The sequence below is a fragment of the Nomascus leucogenys genome, chromosome 3, assembly GCF_006542625.1.
Source record: "Nomascus leucogenys isolate Asia chromosome 3, Asia_NLE_v1, whole genome shotgun sequence".
Lineage (NCBI taxonomy): Eukaryota > Metazoa > Chordata > Mammalia > Primates > Hylobatidae > Nomascus > Nomascus leucogenys.
Genome location: NC_044383.1, coordinates 144,060,948 through 144,079,689, shown reverse-complemented (window position 1 = coordinate 144,079,689; position 18,742 = coordinate 144,060,948). Strand labels below are relative to the sequence as shown.

The window sequence follows — 18,742 nt, the reverse complement described above, 5'->3', positions numbered from 1 at the left end:
ACAGGCTTGGATAGTGTCAGACAATCCCTACCTGTCGAAAGCAGGGGCGTTGGCTTCCAGGCCTCTGTGGAGTCTCAGATGATGGGAGCCAACCTAGAGCAAAGAGAAGTAACAATAGTGATTCTTCCTGCTCTGCAAACCAAGGAGGCCCTGGTTTTTCCCATTCTCCTTCTTGCTGCCAGCCAGGCTGCATGTGGCACCCACTAGGCCACCTCTGTGGCCTCTTCAGGGCTCAGGAAGGCTGAGCTTTCTGGATTCAGCTAACAGTGCTCCAAACTCAGGCCTAGGTGCCTCGAGTCTGGCTTTGCTGCTGCCCAGTCCTAACTGCAACATGACCATGTCTGCTGCAATTCTTCCACAGACAGCAGATCCAGGGTAAGATGATGAGGCAGATGTCAGATCCTAAGCTCTCTGACAGCACAGAGGTCAGTGAAGCCAACTGTGGAGACAGAAACTGCTTCTCAGCCTCCTTTATGCCTTCAGGGACACCAATTTCCCCCTAAAATCTGAGTCATCCTAATGATCAAATTTGCCTTATTATTAATAGAACTATTTATTTAATACTCAACTTAGTTTTAAAAAATACATTTAAAATACATATTGTCGCTGGAGCCAGCTTAAAGGGGCTTTCGCTGACCAAATCTCGGACAATTTGAACATCAAACTATATGAGGACAGTAATGGATTTTAACCTGATGAATAAAATAGAAATTCATGAATCTATACTGATGATAACTAGATGGGTGAATAGATGGATGAATGGATGGATGGATGGATGAATAGCTGGGTGGATGGGTGGGTGAATGGATGGATGGATGAATGAATAGCTGAGTGGATGGATGGATGGAGGAATAGCTGAGTGGATGGGTGGGTGGGTGGATGAATAGCTGGGTGGGTGGGTGGATGAATAGCTGAGTGGATGGATGGATGGATGGGTGGGTGGATGGATGGGTGGGTGGGTGGATGGATGGGAGGGTGGGTGGATGGATGGGAGGGTGGGTGGATGGATGGGAGGGTGGGTGGATGGATGGGAGGGTGGGTGGATGGATGGGAGGGTGGGTGGGTGGATGGATGGGAGGGTGGGTGGGTGGATGGGTGGGTGGGTGGGTGGGTGGATGGATGGGTGGGTGGATGGATGGGTGGGTGGATGGTTGGGTGGGTGGGTGGATGGTTGGGTGGGTGGGTGGGTGGATGGTTGGGTGGGTGGGTGGGTGGGTGGGTGGGTGGATAGCTGAGTGGATGGATGGATGGGTGGATGGGTAGGTGGGTGGATGGGTAGGTGGGTGGGTGAGTGGATGGATAGATGGATGAATAGATGAACGGGTGAGTGAATGGGTAGATGGCTGAATGGATGGATAATGGGTGGATGGATGAATGGGGGGATGGATGGATGGGTGAATAGATGGGTGACTGGATAGATGGATGGGTGAATGGGGATGGATGGATGGATGGATGGGTGGGTGGATGGATGGATAGAAAGGTGGATAACAGGATGGGTGGGTGGATGGATGGATGAGTGGATGCATCAGTAGATGGATAGGTAGGTGGATGGATGGACAGGTGAATGTGAGGATGGATGGATGGATGGATGGGTGGGTGAATGTGTAGATGAAAGATGGATAGGTAAGTGGATGACTGGGTGGGTGGATGGGTGGGTGCATGGATGGGTGGATGGCTGGGTGGATTGATGGCTGGACCGCTGGATGGCTGGATGGGTGGATGACTGGATGGATGGATGGATCACTGGCTGGATAGAGGGATGGGTGGATGGTGGGTAGACAAGTAGGTGGATAGGTGGATGGGTGGATAAACAGGTGGATGAGTAGATGGGTGGGTGGATGGGTGGATGAATGGATGGGTTAATGGGTGACAGATGGATGAATCAGTGTGCAGGTGGGTGGGTGTGTAGGTGGGTGAATGGGGAACGAGAGAAGACTCTATAGTAGAATACCAAGAGATAAATTTGGAGGAAATCATTTAAAAATAATCATTTTACAACTGTCATAGTAAATAATTGTTCAGCAAAAGTTATCTGTTGATGATAAATCTTAAGGTAAAGTTTAGTAAGAGGCAGGATACTAGCATGGTCTCAAAGTGTCTCCCATAGATGCCGATTAGTTGAAAGGGAAAACATATTTTAACCGTAAGTGGAGAAACTGAATAGCACCTTGACTGGGTGACCAAAATTAACATCACTAATGAGGGGCAGATGGACACCGTGTGCCTCCAGATCTGGTACCCTGAGAAGGATACAGCATCATGTAGGTAGCATTCTGGCCAGGGAGCCATACACTGAATGTGATTATAATGAAACACTAGGAAAACCTAAAGGTAGAGACCCTCAACTTTATGGAAAAGAAGGCTTGCATTCTCCAAAAACATCAATGTTTTGAAAGACAGAAAGCCGAGGAACAGATGCAGATTAAAGACTAGAGGCATGACCACAAAATGCAGTATGTGATGCTGGACTCAAGGGGGGAAAAGGTGCTTCAAAGGACATCATTAAGACAAGTGATCAATTTGGAATATTGCCTGCAGAAGAGCTTGAAGTACTTAGTCAATGTTAAATTTCCCAAATGTGTACCTATACTTTGGTGATGTAGGAGAGTATATTTTGCACTTAAGTAAAGAGACACTGACATGGTTTGGATGTGTGTCCCTTCCAAATCTCACATTAAAATGTGACCTCCAGTGTTGGAGGTGGGGCCTGGTGGGAGGTATTTGGATCATATAGGGCGGATCCCTCATGAATAGCTTGGTGACAACCCCATGGTAATGAATGAGTTCTTGCTGGTTCACAGGAGAGCTGGTTGTTTAAAGGAACCTGCAACCTCCCTCTCCTTGCTCCCTCCCTCATCATATGACACATTGGTTCCCCTTCCTCTTCCATTATGACTGTAAGCTCCCTGAGGCCTTCCCCAGAAGCAGATGCTGGCCCCATGCTTCCTGTTTAGCCTGCATTACCATGAGCCAAATAAACCTCTTTCCTTTATAAATTACCCAGCCTCAGGTATTCCTTTACAGCAAGGCAAATGGACTAACACCAACATGATATATGCAACCTACTCTCAAACGGTTCAAAAAATAATAACATGTGTGTGGCAAAAGGTTAAAATTCAGTGAATCTGGGTGAAGGACATATGGGAGCTCCCTCTTGTTCTTAAATTTTTTCTGTAGGTCAAATTATTTCAAGAATAAGTTGTTAAAAATGCACTCTTTAGTTTTGCTTCTGTTTGAGTGTTGTAAAAGTAGTGTCATCAGATTTATCTATGTTATGAGATGCAGCTATTATCATGCTTCATGTATCATTGTATAACTCAACACTACAGGTGACACAACTGCCCCATCTCAGACTCAAGAAAAGCACCCATCTAGAGAACTGGTTTCTCAGCAATAGATTCAGAGATTCCTCGGAGAAGGTTTCCTTTTCTTCTTTTTTTTTTTTTTTTTTTTTCTTTGAGATAGGGTCTTACTCTGTTGCCCAGGCTGGAGTGCAGTGGTGCAATCACGGCTCACTGCAGCCTCAACCTCCCAGGTTCAAGTGATCCTCCCACCTCAGACTTCCAAGTTGCTGGGACTAGAAGTGCACACCACAACACCTGGCTTTTTTTTTTTTTTTTTTTTTTTGAATTTTTTGTAGAGATGGGGTTTTGCCATGTTGTCCACATTGGTCTTGAACTCTCGGGCTCAAGTGATCCACCCACCTCGGCCTCTCAAAGTACTGAGATTACAGGCTTGAGCCATTGTGCCCGGCCAGGTTTTTTTTACATAAACAGTTCAACAAAGTCCCAAATCCCTTTTGGTCCTAAGACACTTTGGTCACAAGTGAAGTGAGTGCAAAATGAGGCATCTTGGCTGTTGGCTAATGGAGCTCCTAAGAAAGGCTCACCCCAAACCTGTGGGTTTTTTTGTTTGTTTGTTTGTTTGTTTTTTGCTGCCTGTGTTGCCTCTGTCCTTTATCCCCATGGCCGTCAATACCTGGCCGACGAAATCTCAGAGAATTTGAAAACTTTCATGGCCGCACTACCGAGAGGCCTGCTCCATCCTGCACCCTGCGGGAAGTCGGTGAGTCTGTGTACCCCTCAGCCACCCTCTGAGAGGTCACCAAGGTCTAAAACCCAAGAGAGGGGCTACCTGCTCTGTGTCATCTGTCAGTCATCACAAGAAATCTCCCCTGGCTTCAGGGATGAGCGGCAGCTGTTTATAGGATCATTCCCACGGGAGCACAGTAAGAAGAGAATACAAGCTTGGCAGGCCAGGGCTGAGGAGCCTGGCTCTCCATCATGACAAGTTCTATTACTGGACATGTCTAACTGTCTCTCCCTAAGTCATAACCCAAAGCCTCTTCTTTTAATTAGGTAGAAACTGTCGCACAGATGACTGGACCTAGCAGGGTCCAATCCCCAGGCTCTATAGCTCCCCTGTTAACATATAAACTGCATTATCAGTCAGCAGTCCATTCCTCAGTTACTGTGCGCCCTCCGAGTCAAATGCCATTGGGTATCGTGGAAAGGAAGGAAAGGGATGGGAGACGCTGAATCCCCTGCCCTGGGTGATGACAGCTAACCAGGATCCCCATGGAAAGACCCAGAAGCACATCAAAGTTTCTAACAAGTCTGCATAAGTGCAAATTGATTTGACAGAAACTATGCCCTTGAGTCCAGGGAGCAGGCAGCAAAGCAGGGTGAAATGAGGCACCTGCCTTTGATGGGGTCCCCTCAACCACATCAGTGAGGATTCAGGGAATGTGGCAAGCAGATGGCACGCCCTGGAATCAGCTGCCCACAGCAGAAGGCACAGCCCGGACAGAGGCTGCAGCACATCTTTTCTGAGGCCTCAGGCTTGTCTTTCATCCTGGGCTTAGACAACCATCCTGTGTGGACAGGGCTGGGCCCAACTGTCACAGGCATGGTCAATATCCCCTGCAGTGGCTAGTCCAATTTCACTGCTGACAACAAACCTTTCTACCTCAGAGTACTGAGAAGTCGGGAGCACCACCCCCGGGTGAATGACCAGAGCAAGGAATAGGCAGAAAGGATCTGTAAGTCTAGACCAGTGGTTCTCAAAGTGTGGTCGTTGGACTTCCTCTGGGTGCTTGTTAGAAATGCAAAGTCCTGGGCCCACCCCAGATCTGCTGAGCCAGACTCTCCAGGGGTGGGGCCAGGAATCTGTATTTTAACAAGCCCTCCAGGAGATTCCTATGCACACACACTGAAGTTTGAGTGGCTCTGGTTTTGACTTATTTCTGGACTTGTTATGTTCCCTTTTGGCTCAGGTTGCAAATGCCCATGAAAGGGTAGAAGGTACAGCAGGGAAGACAGCTCCAGGGGCCATGTGCACACCTGCAGAGCTGCATGCACACCTGCAGAGCTGTGTCCCCACCTGCAGAGCCGCATGCACACCTGCAGAGCCATGTCCCCACCTGCAGAGCCATGTCCCCACCTGCAGAGCCATGTCCACACCTGCAGAACTGTGTCCCCACCTGCAGAACTGTGTCCCCACCTGCAGAGCTGCATGCATACCAGCAGAGGCATGTCCATACCTGCAGAGCCTCAGGGACACCGTGACCAGGCTCAGCTTGCCACAGCTGCTTCCTTGGGCTCAGGGCCTCAGGCTGGGTCCCTCCATCCCCTAAACAAGTTGTATTACTGGACTTGTCTAACTGCTTCTCCCTGAGTCATGACCCTAAGCTGCTTCTTTTAAGCAGGTAGAAAGGCAACACAGCGAGGCCTTGGGCAAAAGTGGAGGGGAGCTGGGCCTCACGTTCTCTCCGGAGCTCGCCCTTCCTCCATCAATCCGTGCATCCCTTTTGTCTGGGTTCCTTGGGCCTCATATCCTTCCTCCCCTCTGTCCCACTCTGACACTGACCAGCGTCCACCTTCTCTGGCATCACCTAGTCCTGAGGTCACTGAGTATCAGAAGCCACAGGCACGAGCTGCAGCTGGGGGCAGGGTCCACCGCTGTCACTGCATTTTGTAGCTTCCCTTTTCCTCCACCCCATCCTCCTCCCTTCTGGGCAAAGGGCCAGCTACTCTTATCTGGCCCCTACAGTCATTAGTTCAATCCTATAGACCAGAGACTGAGGTTAGGGAGACAGCCATGAGGATAGTCGGGGTCTGGAGAACTCCTGGCTGTGGGAGTCACAGCAGAGTCTCGATCAGCACTCAAGAGGCCCGAGGATCACAGATAGCACCTCCATGCCTCTCCCCTGCACCCCACCACTCCTACCCGACTTAAGGCTACCCAAAAATCTCAGCTCAACGGCCTCCCATCTGGTGTCCTTCCCCTCCAAATGAACACTTCCTAGACTTCTGTCTAATCATGTCTCCACCTCTTGCAGCCCTTCAGCAGTGTCCAGTGTGTGCTGGAGCCAGTCCTGCAGGCTTGCAAGCCGACGGCACACCCAGGTGCTCCCAACTCTGAGCACAGTGATGCGGAGCTGTAGGTTGAAAGTGGCCACGATGGGAGAATTTACACCACAGCAATGGACAAATACTACAAACCAAAGCTCCCTGCACCCAGTCTGACCCCAATAAAGCTGGCTTGCCAGCACAGCACCGAGTGGCTCCCGTACTTTCCTGCACACTGGAGTCACCCATGGGTCTTCAAAAAGGATGGCTGCCTGGCTCCCGGCCCCAGATAGTGTGACTTAATGTGTATGGTGTCAACCTGGGTATCAGGATTTTTCAAGCTCCCCAGCGGAGTCTTCTGTGCAGCAAGGTTGGGGAGTACTGCTCGCGTAGCTGCTGGTATGGGATGCAAACTCCTCAGTGTAGCATCCACAGGCCCTTGACCCAGCCCTGCTCACCTCTCCTATCTGTCCTCCCGTTCCCTTCATGCCCAGGACTTCAAGAAGCTACCCAGTGACACTCCCTGGATCGCTGTGATCCCAAGGGTTACAACACCTGCACCCACTGTTCCCTGTGCAAGGGCTGCCTTCCTTGCCCGAGTGCTTCTTCCTCACCCCTCCCCAGTCTGGACCCTTGGGCAGCCCACCCCACACCCTCAGCCTGGGAGAGCTGCCCCCGGGGCCTCTCCCTTCCTCCAGCATGGCTCTATCCACACAACACTGCCATGTCCTGCCCCATGCTCCCTAAGGCAGGGACTGTATCTGATCCCTGGTGCCCCCTACACCTGGCAGATGCTCAGTGAATGTTTGGGATGAATAAATGGCTTCATCTGGGGTTACCGATTTACCATGAGTCTATGAGGGATGAGAGATAAGACTGACCAGGAAGCGGTCTTCGTGTCACTACATCTCACGGTGTCCCTGTCCCTGCGAAGACAGGAGGAAACTCTCATTCAGTGCTCAGGACACCAAGAGCCACGCTTCTCCGGATGCCACCAGTGGTTTTATCTCCTGGGTGTTATCATTTGTTTCTATTAGTATCAATAGCAGCTGTCATTTTGAGTACTTTTTAGGTTCTAGATACTGTGTTAATTTTTTTTTTTTTTTTTTTGACAGAGTCGCACTCTGTTGACCAGGCTGGAGTGCGGTGGCACGATCTTGGCTCACTGCAAACTCCGCCTCCCAGGTTCAAGTGATTCTCCTGCCTCAGCCTCCTGAATAACTGGGATTACAGGAATCTGCCACCATGCCTGGCTAATGTTTACATTTTTAGTGGGGATGGGATTTCACCATGTTGGCCAGGCTTGTCTTAAACTCCTGACCTCAAGTGATCCGTCCACCTCGGCCTCCCAAATTGCTGGGATTACAGGCGTGAGTCCCCACGCCCAGCCAAATTCCTATATTATGCTCTTTAATCCTCTCTAGAACCCTGTAAGGTAGATATTGTTAGCCCCATTTTACAGAAAAGTAAACTAAGGCTTGGCACAGGTAAGAGCCTCTCAAACACACATGGTTATGAAGCGGGGGAGCCAGAGTTTGAATTTGAGCCCAGGTCTGCATAGCTTCAAAGCTCGTGCTCTGAGTCACTGTCATAAACTGGCTGTGACCGTGGTTCTTTCTATGGTAGCTACGGGGAAGCTTGGAACAAGCGTCAGTTTCCTTCCCATGCACACGAGACCCACGGCATGCACCGTGGGTGCCGATTCGACTCTTTCCCTTCATCTGGACCTCTTCACTTATTTTTGAAACGGTTATACTACAAGCCATCTCATGTCCTTTTTGAAAAAAAGAAAGGTAAAAACACACAAACATGCCCATCCAGCGCCACGACTCCATAAACTTGGCGAATGGTTTCTGGCAGGGAAGAGGTGAAGTTAGGGCAAGAGGGGTCTGCTCTACTCGGCATCCTCCTCCATTTGGTTCAGTTGCAGGAAACTTCAAAGGACAGACTGAACTCACCTTGGCAAGGCACGTGTCTGTACAGGCATATGAGGGGGAGGAAGCTTCTACAATGACCAGGGGAGCAACATTGTCAACCACAGACACAGATCATAAATAGATTCTCGAACTAGCTAGACCAGGGAGCAATTTGCTTTAAGGGTAAAATTTCAATGTGGCTATTTATAAACTGCACAACCCATTTACACAGTAACAATGAAATTTATTAAAGGTATACAGCTGCCAGAAATGGAGTCAGGAAGTACCGAAGGTATTATTCCTGGGAAAACCCACAGACAAATCCTCATCCATGACTCTCTACCCAACCCCAGCCCATCCTGCCGGGCTCCTGGGTTTCCAATGGCAGCTGTCAAGGAGGGACAGCATTGCAGCTTAATACTCAAGCTACTCACGCCAAAATCTTTGCACTTTTCATCTAACCTAAGTGCAGAAGGAAGAGAAAAAGTTCAAAGTGGAGAAAAATAACTAGAAGCAGCCTTAGGCTTGATACTGACAGTTGAAGCCGGTGATGGCAGACCACCACTTCCCGCTGCCCTCCCGGCCTCCTCTGAAAATGACTTCATCTCTCTTTGATGATGAGTGGTGTTTAGAGGCTAAACATAGGTATTAGGCCCAAAGGTTAGCAAATCCTTAATAAGATTAAGGAACACTAAAGCCTTCTGAAGCTTGTTTTGAAGAAATCATGGAGGCCGGGCACGATGGCTCACGCCTGTAATCCTAGCACTTTGGGAGGCCAAAGCAGGCAGATCACTTGAGGTCAGAAGTTCAAAACCAGCCTGGCCAATGTGATGAAACCCTGTCTCTACTAAAAATACAAAAAAAAATTAGCCAGGTGTGGTGGCAGGTGCCTGTAACCCCGGCTACTTGTGAGGCTGAGGCAGGAGAATCGCTTGAACCCAGGAGGTGGAGGTTGCAGTGAGCCGAGGTCATGCCATTGCACTCCAGCCTGGGTGACAGAGCAAGACTTCATCTCAAAAACAAAACAAAACAAAAAACAAAAAGAAGAAACCATGGAGGCTTTGGTGCAGCACAAGTGTTAGGAATTTAAGAGGGTGAAACAGCTGCCAAAAAGCTGAGACCTCGGGGTCCACTGCTCCTGGCCCCTGACAGACCAAGGCACAGTCATCCCATGGTGGGTCAGGCTACATCTGATGCAGAACAAAGGTCAAGGTGAGACCAAAACGAAATCCCAAAAAGGAGTGTCGTTTTTTAGACGAGGGAGATGAGAACATTGAGAGTCTTAGAAACAGGAGGGAAGGTGGCCAAAGGAGTTGGGAGGCCTTAGAGAAGACAAGAAGAAGAAGAGGGAACCAGAAGACTCCCTCCAAGGGCTGAGGGTGAGTCACACGGAGAAGAATCAGACTTACTCCTGCGCACCCCGAAACACTCTAGAGTGAGACTCAGCGGTGCAATACGGGAGGAATTCACCAAGAGTTGAACCATCCCCAGTTGTGGCCTGGAGGACAACCCTTTGGAGGTCCTAGAAGAAGGATCCCTGAACTGGCCAGGTGCGGTGGCTCACGCCTATAATCCCAGCACTTTAGGAGGCTTAGGCGGGTGGATCACCTGAGGTCAGGAGTACGAGACCAGCCTGGCTAACACAGTGAAACCCCATCTCTACTAAAAAATACAACAAAATTAGCTGGGTGTGGTAGTGGGCACCTGTAGTCCCAGCTACTTGGGAGGCTGAGGCAGGAGAGCGGCTTGAACTCGGGGGGCGGATGTTGCAGTGAGCCGAGATTGCACCACTGCACTCCTGCCTGGGCGACAGAATGAGACTCCATCTCAAAAATTTAAAAAAAAAAAAAAAAAAAAAAGGAGGACTCCTGAACTGAGAGTCAGAGGGTGGGAAGAATGAATTCTAAAGGGTCCTTCCCAAATTCTAAGAATCCATCATGACCATTCCCCTAATTTTTGGATTTCTTACAAACTTTACATGAAACACAACATGGTCTCCCTGTCTCCTTTTTGTGCCACACTCATTCGAGCAATTCTTTCATTCTCCTGAATAGAGCTCGAGAAGTTTCCAAAGGAAAACTCCATATTTAAAGAAAATCAGGTTTCAAAAACTCTTTTGGAATGTCTGGAATGGGAAATCTATAGATAAAGACAGTAGATGAACAGTTGAGTTGGCCTGAGGGGAGACTTGGAGGGGATGGGAGAGACCACTAATGGGGACAAAGTTTTTCAGCAGTGATCAAAGTGTTCTAAGATTAGATAACAGCGGTGGTTACAAACACTGTAAATGCAGTAAAAGCACGAAGTTGTTGGCTTTAAATGGGTGTGTGAGTGATACTGCAATAAAGCTGTTTTTCCAAAAACCTCCTTTGGGCAGCCCTCTGGAGGAATTTCTGTGTCACAGCTGTCCTTAGGAGCATTTCTCTGGAGGCCATCAGTTATCTCATGCAGTGTGGCAAGCTCTTTCTAGCGGAAAGACTGACTGTTAATCAAGCCTTTTCTCCCTACCAGAGCATGGAGCCTAAACGAGACCTCCATTCATCCATCTCACTGCCCAGGCTGACCCAGTACTTCACCAATGCTGTCACTGCAGCGTGCTGACAGCCATGGGGACAAGTGACTCACCTGCTCCTGGCACAGGGTCAAGTCAAGGACCAGGCTAAGAAGCTGAACCCAAGACTGGGGACCCTGAGTCCAGCACTGTCAGACACCCCCTAGAACCTGGCAGATGGCACTCTGCGCCCTGCTAGCCACTGGCTGGCAACCCAAATGCAGTCACATGAGAGCTGTTGGTAAGAAGAGCCGAGAGGCGACAAAGCCCCTGGCCGAGAGGCTTTCTGAAGGCACCCACGTCCCCTCGGAACAGGGAGAAAGCCTGGGGATTAGTGGGGAGGCCCCTCCAGTCCACTCAGCCCATAACCCACCTTGTTAGAGACCCTGGCAAAGGAGGCAGCGTGTCATTCCACTGCTGACAAATGTATTCTTGGAATGTGTCCCCACCCTGTGCTCTTCCCAGGAGAAAGAATGCCAAATCTCTCTGGCACTGACCAGAGCCCTGCTTCGGACGGCAAGGGGTATTTTTAGAAATCACGGGAAAGCTGTGGAAGTCTCACGTGGCCCCACAACAGGCAGCACCGGGTGCCAGACCTATGCAGCCACAGAGCCTTCCTGAAGCCCTCTACGAGAGTCACGGGTCTCAGAAACACGCTCAGTACGCGGAACTCAGGGTCTAACCTCAGGCAGTGCTATCCGAGCTCACTTCGCGGCACCCACTCAGCAGGCACCGCAGCACCGTTCCCGAGTCAGCGGCTTCACACAGCATCCTTGCCGACCAGAAACAACAAAGTGGTGTCTGTGTTTTCTACACACACGCACGCATGCACATGCACACGCGTGTGCATGCACACACACACACACGTGTGCACACTTTGACAGCTCAGCTCAACACAACAGGGCTGAGGAAAAAGACTGGAAACTATGCCATGAAACGAACATGTTAAAAGAAATCTTCCCCAGCTGCTGGAGGGAAGGGCAGGGCAGACAACATCACAAGGGGACATTTAAGTTTTTCCATGACCTACCTGAAGCCCTGGCTGCTCCCAGAACAGTGGAACGGAGCCTCTGATCTGGACAAAAGATGACACTCCATCGTCCATGTAAATCGTCTGCGGCACAAGGAAACAGAAAGGGAAAGGTATTCTTCAATGAAACCGAATGTCCTGGGCTGGGTAACGGGATCCGGCCGCCTGTGACCCGACACCAGCCAGAATGAAGGGCGGACGGTGGACTCCGGTGTCCTCTGCTCCCCGATCCGGTGATGCGCCCTGACCTCTGGCCAGATGCTGGGTGGGCATGCTGGCTGTCGACCAGCCTCTGAGGAGGGGGTCTGCTGGGGGTTGGGGCCTTCCAGGGTCTCCGGGAATTCACACTTCTAGGGCACAATCTTATCACCACCCTGAAAATCCCAGGAACAGCCTTCCGCCACCCCCTGTATGAATAGAAGTCAGTGTGCTCTGGAATGTAACCTTCCTTAGAGCCCTCTGTTTTTACCTTGGCAAATAGCTAAGCAGCAGAGAGCTATGAAAAAAGGACTGAATGAAATAAAATGCACTAGTGATAGCCAAAAGACCTCACTGACAGTGCTAGCCAGTCTTGTACTTGACAATACAAGACTCAACCTGACCTTGTACTTGGTCCTGGCCCTGCCCCACTGTGTTCTTAAACACACCACTCAGTTAACACACACAACACGGTTTCCACAAGCTTCCAGTGTGACAGCACCTGCAGAGAAACAAATGATCCTTACACTTTAAGACATCTATCTCCTCCCCACCCACACGTACAGCTATTTCAGAGTGTGCCTGCAGGCCTCCAATGACGCTGGAGTGCAAGGGAGTTTTAAAAGGACAAGAAGTACGATCCTGAGCGCCAGCAGGGGCAGGCGGCGACACTTATCAGATGCGGGGCCTTTATCTGCGCAACTCTAGCCTGGCCTGGCAGGGCGGCCCGGGCGCTGCTGTGGTCCTTTCCGTTCCTCACCGGCCTCCTCCCTTACAGGGCAGCTTCCCATCCCGGCGAGATCACGCTCAGATCACACAGGAATGAGTCATTCTGCAGTGGAGGACCTGAAAATTAGAGCCACTGTTTCCCTGGACCACAGGAATTACAGGAGCCTGGCATCTATATTGTCAAACCGGAATTCTATCCTTTAATCTCCAAAGGAAAAAAGCGTGTGTTAAGAACATGCCGCCCGTTTCCAGGTATTGAGTACCAGCAAAGCTGTTCCACTCCATTCTTCTACGAACAAAACAGAATAAAACAGCAGGTTGCTTGAACAGCTACAGACATAGTTGGCTGCCATGAAATTAGGTACATAAAACTGACTGGCATGTGTGCCCTGCATAGGCCCAGGTTCCTGGAAAAGAAGCCAACATTTGTATGTAAAGACAATGTTTAACAATATCCAGGCCGGGCGCAGTGGCCCACGCCTACAGTCCCACCACTTTGGGAGGCCAAGATGGGAGGCAGGCTTGAGCCCAAAAGTTCGAGACCAGCTTGGGTAATAAAGTGAGACCCCCATCTCTATCAAAACAATTTTTAATAAGTTAGCCGGATATGGTGGCATATACCTGTAGTCCCAGCTACTTGGGAGGCTGAGGCAAGAAGATCATCTGAGCTCAGGAGGACGAGGCTGCAGTGAGCTATGATTGCACCACGATACTCCAGCTGGGGCAACAGAGCGAGATCAAAAAAACACCAAACAACAACAAAAACCAATGTCCACGATCTATTTATGCTGAAGAATGTCTCCCTTCGCTCTGACTACCATGCACTAACAACGCCACTTCCAGCATCAGATCAGGCTCCTCCCAAGCTGAGAATTGCCCAGAACCAGCTTCTGAAAACACCGAGGGCCATCGGTGCTCTGTATGCCCCTCCCTGCCCACACTGGAGCAAGAAGAAAGGAGCTCCAAAGTTCTCCACCCCGTCCTCCACAGGGAAGCAGGCGACATCTGCACCCCGTCCTATCATCAAGACTGCCTTCTTTGTTCCCAAGGTGATGGGCATAACTTGACGGTCAAATGCAAGTGATACGTTTCTGGGCGAACAACTTTTAACACCAATGGAAGAAGTGATGTCTTACCTCACAGATGTCATTTTGACAGAGGGCTCTTGGGGTGGGGAGGCAGGACAGAGGGTGGAAGCAGGAGAGAAAGTGGGCTCTGGTATTATCACAAGCTGGGCCCGGCTGCCACTCTGCAAACCCCCATTTGCCCAGCAGGGTGGCCCTGGGCACATTACTTAGCCATCTTCAGCCTCAGTTTCCCTCTCTCTACATGAAGTTCATGTCACCTTGTGCACAGAGAAGGGATGAGCTGTGAGGGGTAAACGAGGGGGCATAGTCCCAGCGCAGAGTAGCCACTCAAAAAACGAAGCTGTTTTCTCTTCCCCAGAGGCCCTGATGCTATGAGTATGCACAAGGGCACCTGCTGGCGTCGGAGAGAGCTTGGGTCCTGGGAAGAAGGAGGGATTCAAGAAGGAACAGACAAGAGGTGGGAGGGAGACCAGGAAGAACAGTGGGGCCACGGGAGGAAAAGACGGAGGCTCGTGCCAGTGCTGTGATGAGGCCAGGCCAGTGCCTAGACCCCAGACTGAGCAGCCAGAGGGTGACCCTGAGTGACGCTTCCAGAGCAGTGGGAACAGAAACCTAATGGCCATAAAAAGAGAGGGATGAGGCAGGAAAACTCACAGGGGTGCATATACCTTCTATCTGAAAGGCTTTCTGCTGACCTTCTACTTCCAGATACAGTGTCTGCAAACCAATTATCTCCAAGTCTGCATTCCTGGGAGGACACGCAGTTATCCTAACCTCCCTGAATGAGTCAGTGGCCTTATCTTGAATAGGCAAATATTTATCTTACATCATTTTTTTTTTTTAATAGACTGAGGGGACTTTTTGGTCTTGTTTTTCTGCGTGGTGAGTCAGCACTGCAGAGCAAACCCACCAGCTATGACTCAGCAGAACCAAAAAGACTCAAGGCTTTCTCCCAAGGAGGCTGAGATGCCATCTACACATGCACACAACATCTGTGCGTGCACACACACAACAATGCACAACCCACACATGTGTGTATACAACACACAAATGCACACACTGCACACATACACATGAAAAACAAACACAAGGCACATGACACCACACACATGTATACACAAATGCACAATGCACCTGACACATACACACAACATGTACAACACATAAATGCACATACACACACACACTGTACACATACAACCCATGCATACACACACAGCCTGCCTCGGAGAAAGAAGACTAATTATTCCTCCTAGGAAACATGTTAAACCAAAGCAAAAGCAGAGGGTGCCACAGGGCCCCCCTTTTCTGGCTCCCTGAGAATTAATTCCTAAGAAGCCGGTCCGCCTGCCAAGAGTCCCCACCACAGGGAGCCAGTCTGCTCCTGGTCCGGTCCCATCATTTGTTTGCCAGACGATGACCGCACAGCCGCCTGTGTGCACGCTCCACTTCCAAATGGCCAGCAGGCCTGGCTGGTGGATCCTGTTTCCTCTGCAGGGGCCCCAGGCCAGTGTGACCTGTGGGCGGCACCACAAGGGGCTCACCTGCCTCCCCAGCACAGTCCTCCTTCCTACTGGAGGCTCAGCACTAATTTCCTCAAAGTTGCTCCCTGTACCCTGGGGCGAGGCCACCGCGATGCAGAGCCTGCCACTTCCTCAGATGTCAGGTGGAGGGGGAGGCCACGCTGTGCTACCAGAATGAGTCTACCCGACTCTGTCTACAGGAGCACGTGAAAGGTCTCCAGGAGCGCCAGACAGTCTGCTCCTGTACCATAAGCAAAGCTTATGGAGGGCTCATGACATTGTCCCAACCCAGGCCCTCAGCTGTGACTTTGCAAACTCAAGGGGGTAGGAAGTGCCAGGCTCCCCTGAAGGACCTCTCCAGAATCCCAGCAGATCACTGGCACCTGAAACAGGTGAATCTCAACAGGGTCCCAGGCAGGTTCCCCTGCAGACCACGCAGCCCGATCCTCACAGGGCTGCTTCCCTGAGCTCCGCAAGGACCTGCAGGCCGAGCCTTGCTCCACTCTCCCGACTCATCCTAGAAGAACCATCCTCAGCAGGTGGCCGTGGAGCCAGGGAGGGCAGCGGGGCTGCCGCTTCGCAGGAGCATACTAACTGTGCATTCCACTTAAACATGTGTTTTGTGTTTTAAAAATGAACTTAGACCAACCTAAGCATCAGTACTGCTATAAAGTGACATAAACAAAAATATTCAGTGACTCCAGAGACAGAAAGCGAGGGGTTCCCTTGGCATATACAAGTGAGGCAACAGGAGTTTCTTGCTTTTGGGGAACAGTCACTTCCCTGCAGCCATCTCTGCTCCTCCTGCCTCCGTAATGTTTTAGAAAAAGGGCTGTCGCACCTGTGTTTTTTGGCTTGGAGGAATGCTGACCCCCCACCAGGCCTGTGCCCTGGTCCCATGTGTGCAGGAAGCATGAAGCCTCTCTGCTCCTCCAGTTCACCTGTGTTTCTTTCTGTTCCATGCCCCTCCTTCCTGGGCTGCGCACAGCACATGCTTCTCCCTGCCCTGGCTCTGCTGTGCTTCCCCTCGCCCTCGAGGTGGGGTCACCAGCTGAACACCGCCTATTGGAAGTACCACCTGGAAGGGCGGCAGCACCTGCCAGGGCCAGCTTCACCTGCCCCACTCCGGCTGCGCCCCCATCACACCACCACTGTCCCCCATGCCCACCCGCCTGCATGCAGAGCCTGGGACCTGGCAGGTTCAGTCAGGCTTTGCTGAAGGCCCACGTGGACAGCCCTGGACTCAGCGCTGGGAAGTGACAGCTCCGCTTCCTGGGTAGCCAGGCTGTCCGGAGTCTCCGATGGATGGGCCAGCCCGGGTGGGTGCCTCCAGGCTCATCAGCACAGCCTGAAACATAGGCACCCAACCAAGAGCTACTGTGGGTGTAGGGCCACCTTCCCGGGGCCCCGCTATGCATCTCTTGTTAACGAAGTCACCATGGGTTAAGTTATGCTCTCTAGGTGGGGCGGGGGCAGCGTCCGCAGCTGCTGCATCTGTGGGTGAGCGGCAGGTGGTGGTGCCCAGCTGTCTGTCAATCACTGCTGCTCCTGGGAGTAAGGTTGGGTGGGGACTTCATGGAGAGCAGCCCTGTCTAGCCCAGAGGACGAAAAAGGACAAAACACACACACTAGGAAGCCCACAAAGGCTTATGGGAGCCAAGAAATCCCTCCCCAGCCCCGAGAAGGAAGGGAGGTGGAGGCAACGTCAACAGCATCGGGCTGTACCCCAGGAGCTGGAAGGGCAGGCTGTTCATATCTCTATGGCCTTGCCAGGCTGCCCGAGGTGGGAGATTCAGGAGATGTGGGGGCAAGGTCCCTGCCTCTGAGCTCTAACAAGCAAGCTGGCAACACAGGAGACAAGCGCCAGTCAGCAGGCACGCGACACAAAGTGGCCAGAGCCAAGGCCCAGCCTGGTCTGTGGCAGGGCTTGCTGGTCTGTAAAAGTGAGAAAGCAAAGATTGCAGCGAGAGTTCTCACAGTCCTCTAACAGGAGCCAGCATCCGCGTCCCAGGGTGAGCTGTGCCCCTTCCAAAAACCATATGGTGAAGTCCCAACTCCCAGTACTTTAGAACTTATTTGGAAGTAGGGTCTTTGCAGAAGTAATGAGTTAAGATGAGGACAACTGGGCCGGGCGCGGTGGCTCATGCCTGTAATCCCAGCACTTTGGGAGGCCGAGGCGGGCGGATCACGAGGTCAGGAGATCGAGACCATCCTGGCTAACATTGTGAAACCCCGTCTCTACTAAAAATACAAAAAATTAGCCGGGCATGGTGGCGGGCACCTGTAGTCCCAGCTACTCGGGAGGCTGAGGCAGAAGAATGGCGTGAACCCAGGAGGCGGAGCTTGCAATCAATGAGCCGAGATTGCGCCACTGCACTCCAGCCTGGGCGACAGAGCAAGACTCCGTCTCAAAAAAAAAAAAAAAAAAAAAAAAAAGATGAGGACAACTGGAGTAGGGTGGGTCCCTGCTCCAGTACGCCTGGAGTCCTGGAGAGACACAGGCAGAGGAGGCCACATGAAAACGGAGGCAGAGATGGAGAGATGCTTGCCAGGGGCCACCAAGAGCCGGGGTGGTCAGGGGGGCTCGGAAGGGTCCTGGGGTACTTTGAAGAGACAGCAGTCCTGCCGACACCTGGATTGCAGACTTCCAGTCTCCAGGACTGGGAGAGAATAAGTGTGTTGTTTTCAGCCACCCAGTTTGGGGTACTTTATTACGGGCAGTCCTAGGAAACTCATGCGGTTTGCTTTCATTTTCTGTGTTAGAATGTCCAGTGTTTTAGGAAGGACAGTGACGCTAAAGGACAGTGGTTCCCAGGGACTTACTCGATGAGATGCAATAGATGAGACCCCAAGTCTTAAAATTCTGGTTGAAATCCAAAACCAGTATTTTAAATAAAAGTTCAAAATAAAAGGCAAGTGGTAACGAAGTTGGGCAGGGAAGGGACTCTCCTCATGCACACATCAGCCAGAAAAGAGAAAACCACCCGACTGGGGCCACAGCTTCTCTCCCTCTCCTCTTTTTAAAATTTTTCAAAATTTAACTTTTATTTTAAGTTCAGGGGTACATGTGCAGGTTTGTTATATAGGTAAATGCATGTCATGTGGATTTGTCGTACAGGTTATTTTGTCACCCAGGTATTAAGCCTAGTAGCACCCATTAGTTATTTTTCCTGATCCTCTCCCTCCTACTACCCTCCATCCTCCACCCTCTAATAGGCCCCCGTGTACGTTGTTCCCCTCTTTGTATCCATGGTGTTCTCATCATTTAGCTCCCACTTGTAAGTAAGAACATGCAGTGTTTGGTTTTCTGCTCCTGCCTTAGTTTGCTTAGGGTAATGGCCTCCGGCTGCATCCATA

General features: G+C 51.0%; 1 protein-coding gene across 4 annotated transcripts in view; it reads right to left on the bottom strand.

The window, feature by feature from the left end:
* Positions 1 to 18,742, bottom strand: part of SYNJ2 (synaptojanin 2) — a 117,699-nt gene that overhangs the window by 44,534 nt on the left and 54,423 nt on the right. For all 4 annotated transcript variants that reach the window (XM_030809897.1, XM_030809898.1, XM_030809900.1 and 1 more), the window contains 2 exons: positions 11,848 to 11,931; positions 32 to 93 (listed from right to left, as the gene is read on the bottom strand). In XM_030809897.1, the coding sequence (XP_030665757.1) occupies positions 32 to 93; positions 11,848 to 11,931 (146 nt within the window). The remainder of the gene's footprint in view (positions 1 to 31; positions 94 to 11,847; positions 11,932 to 18,742) is intronic.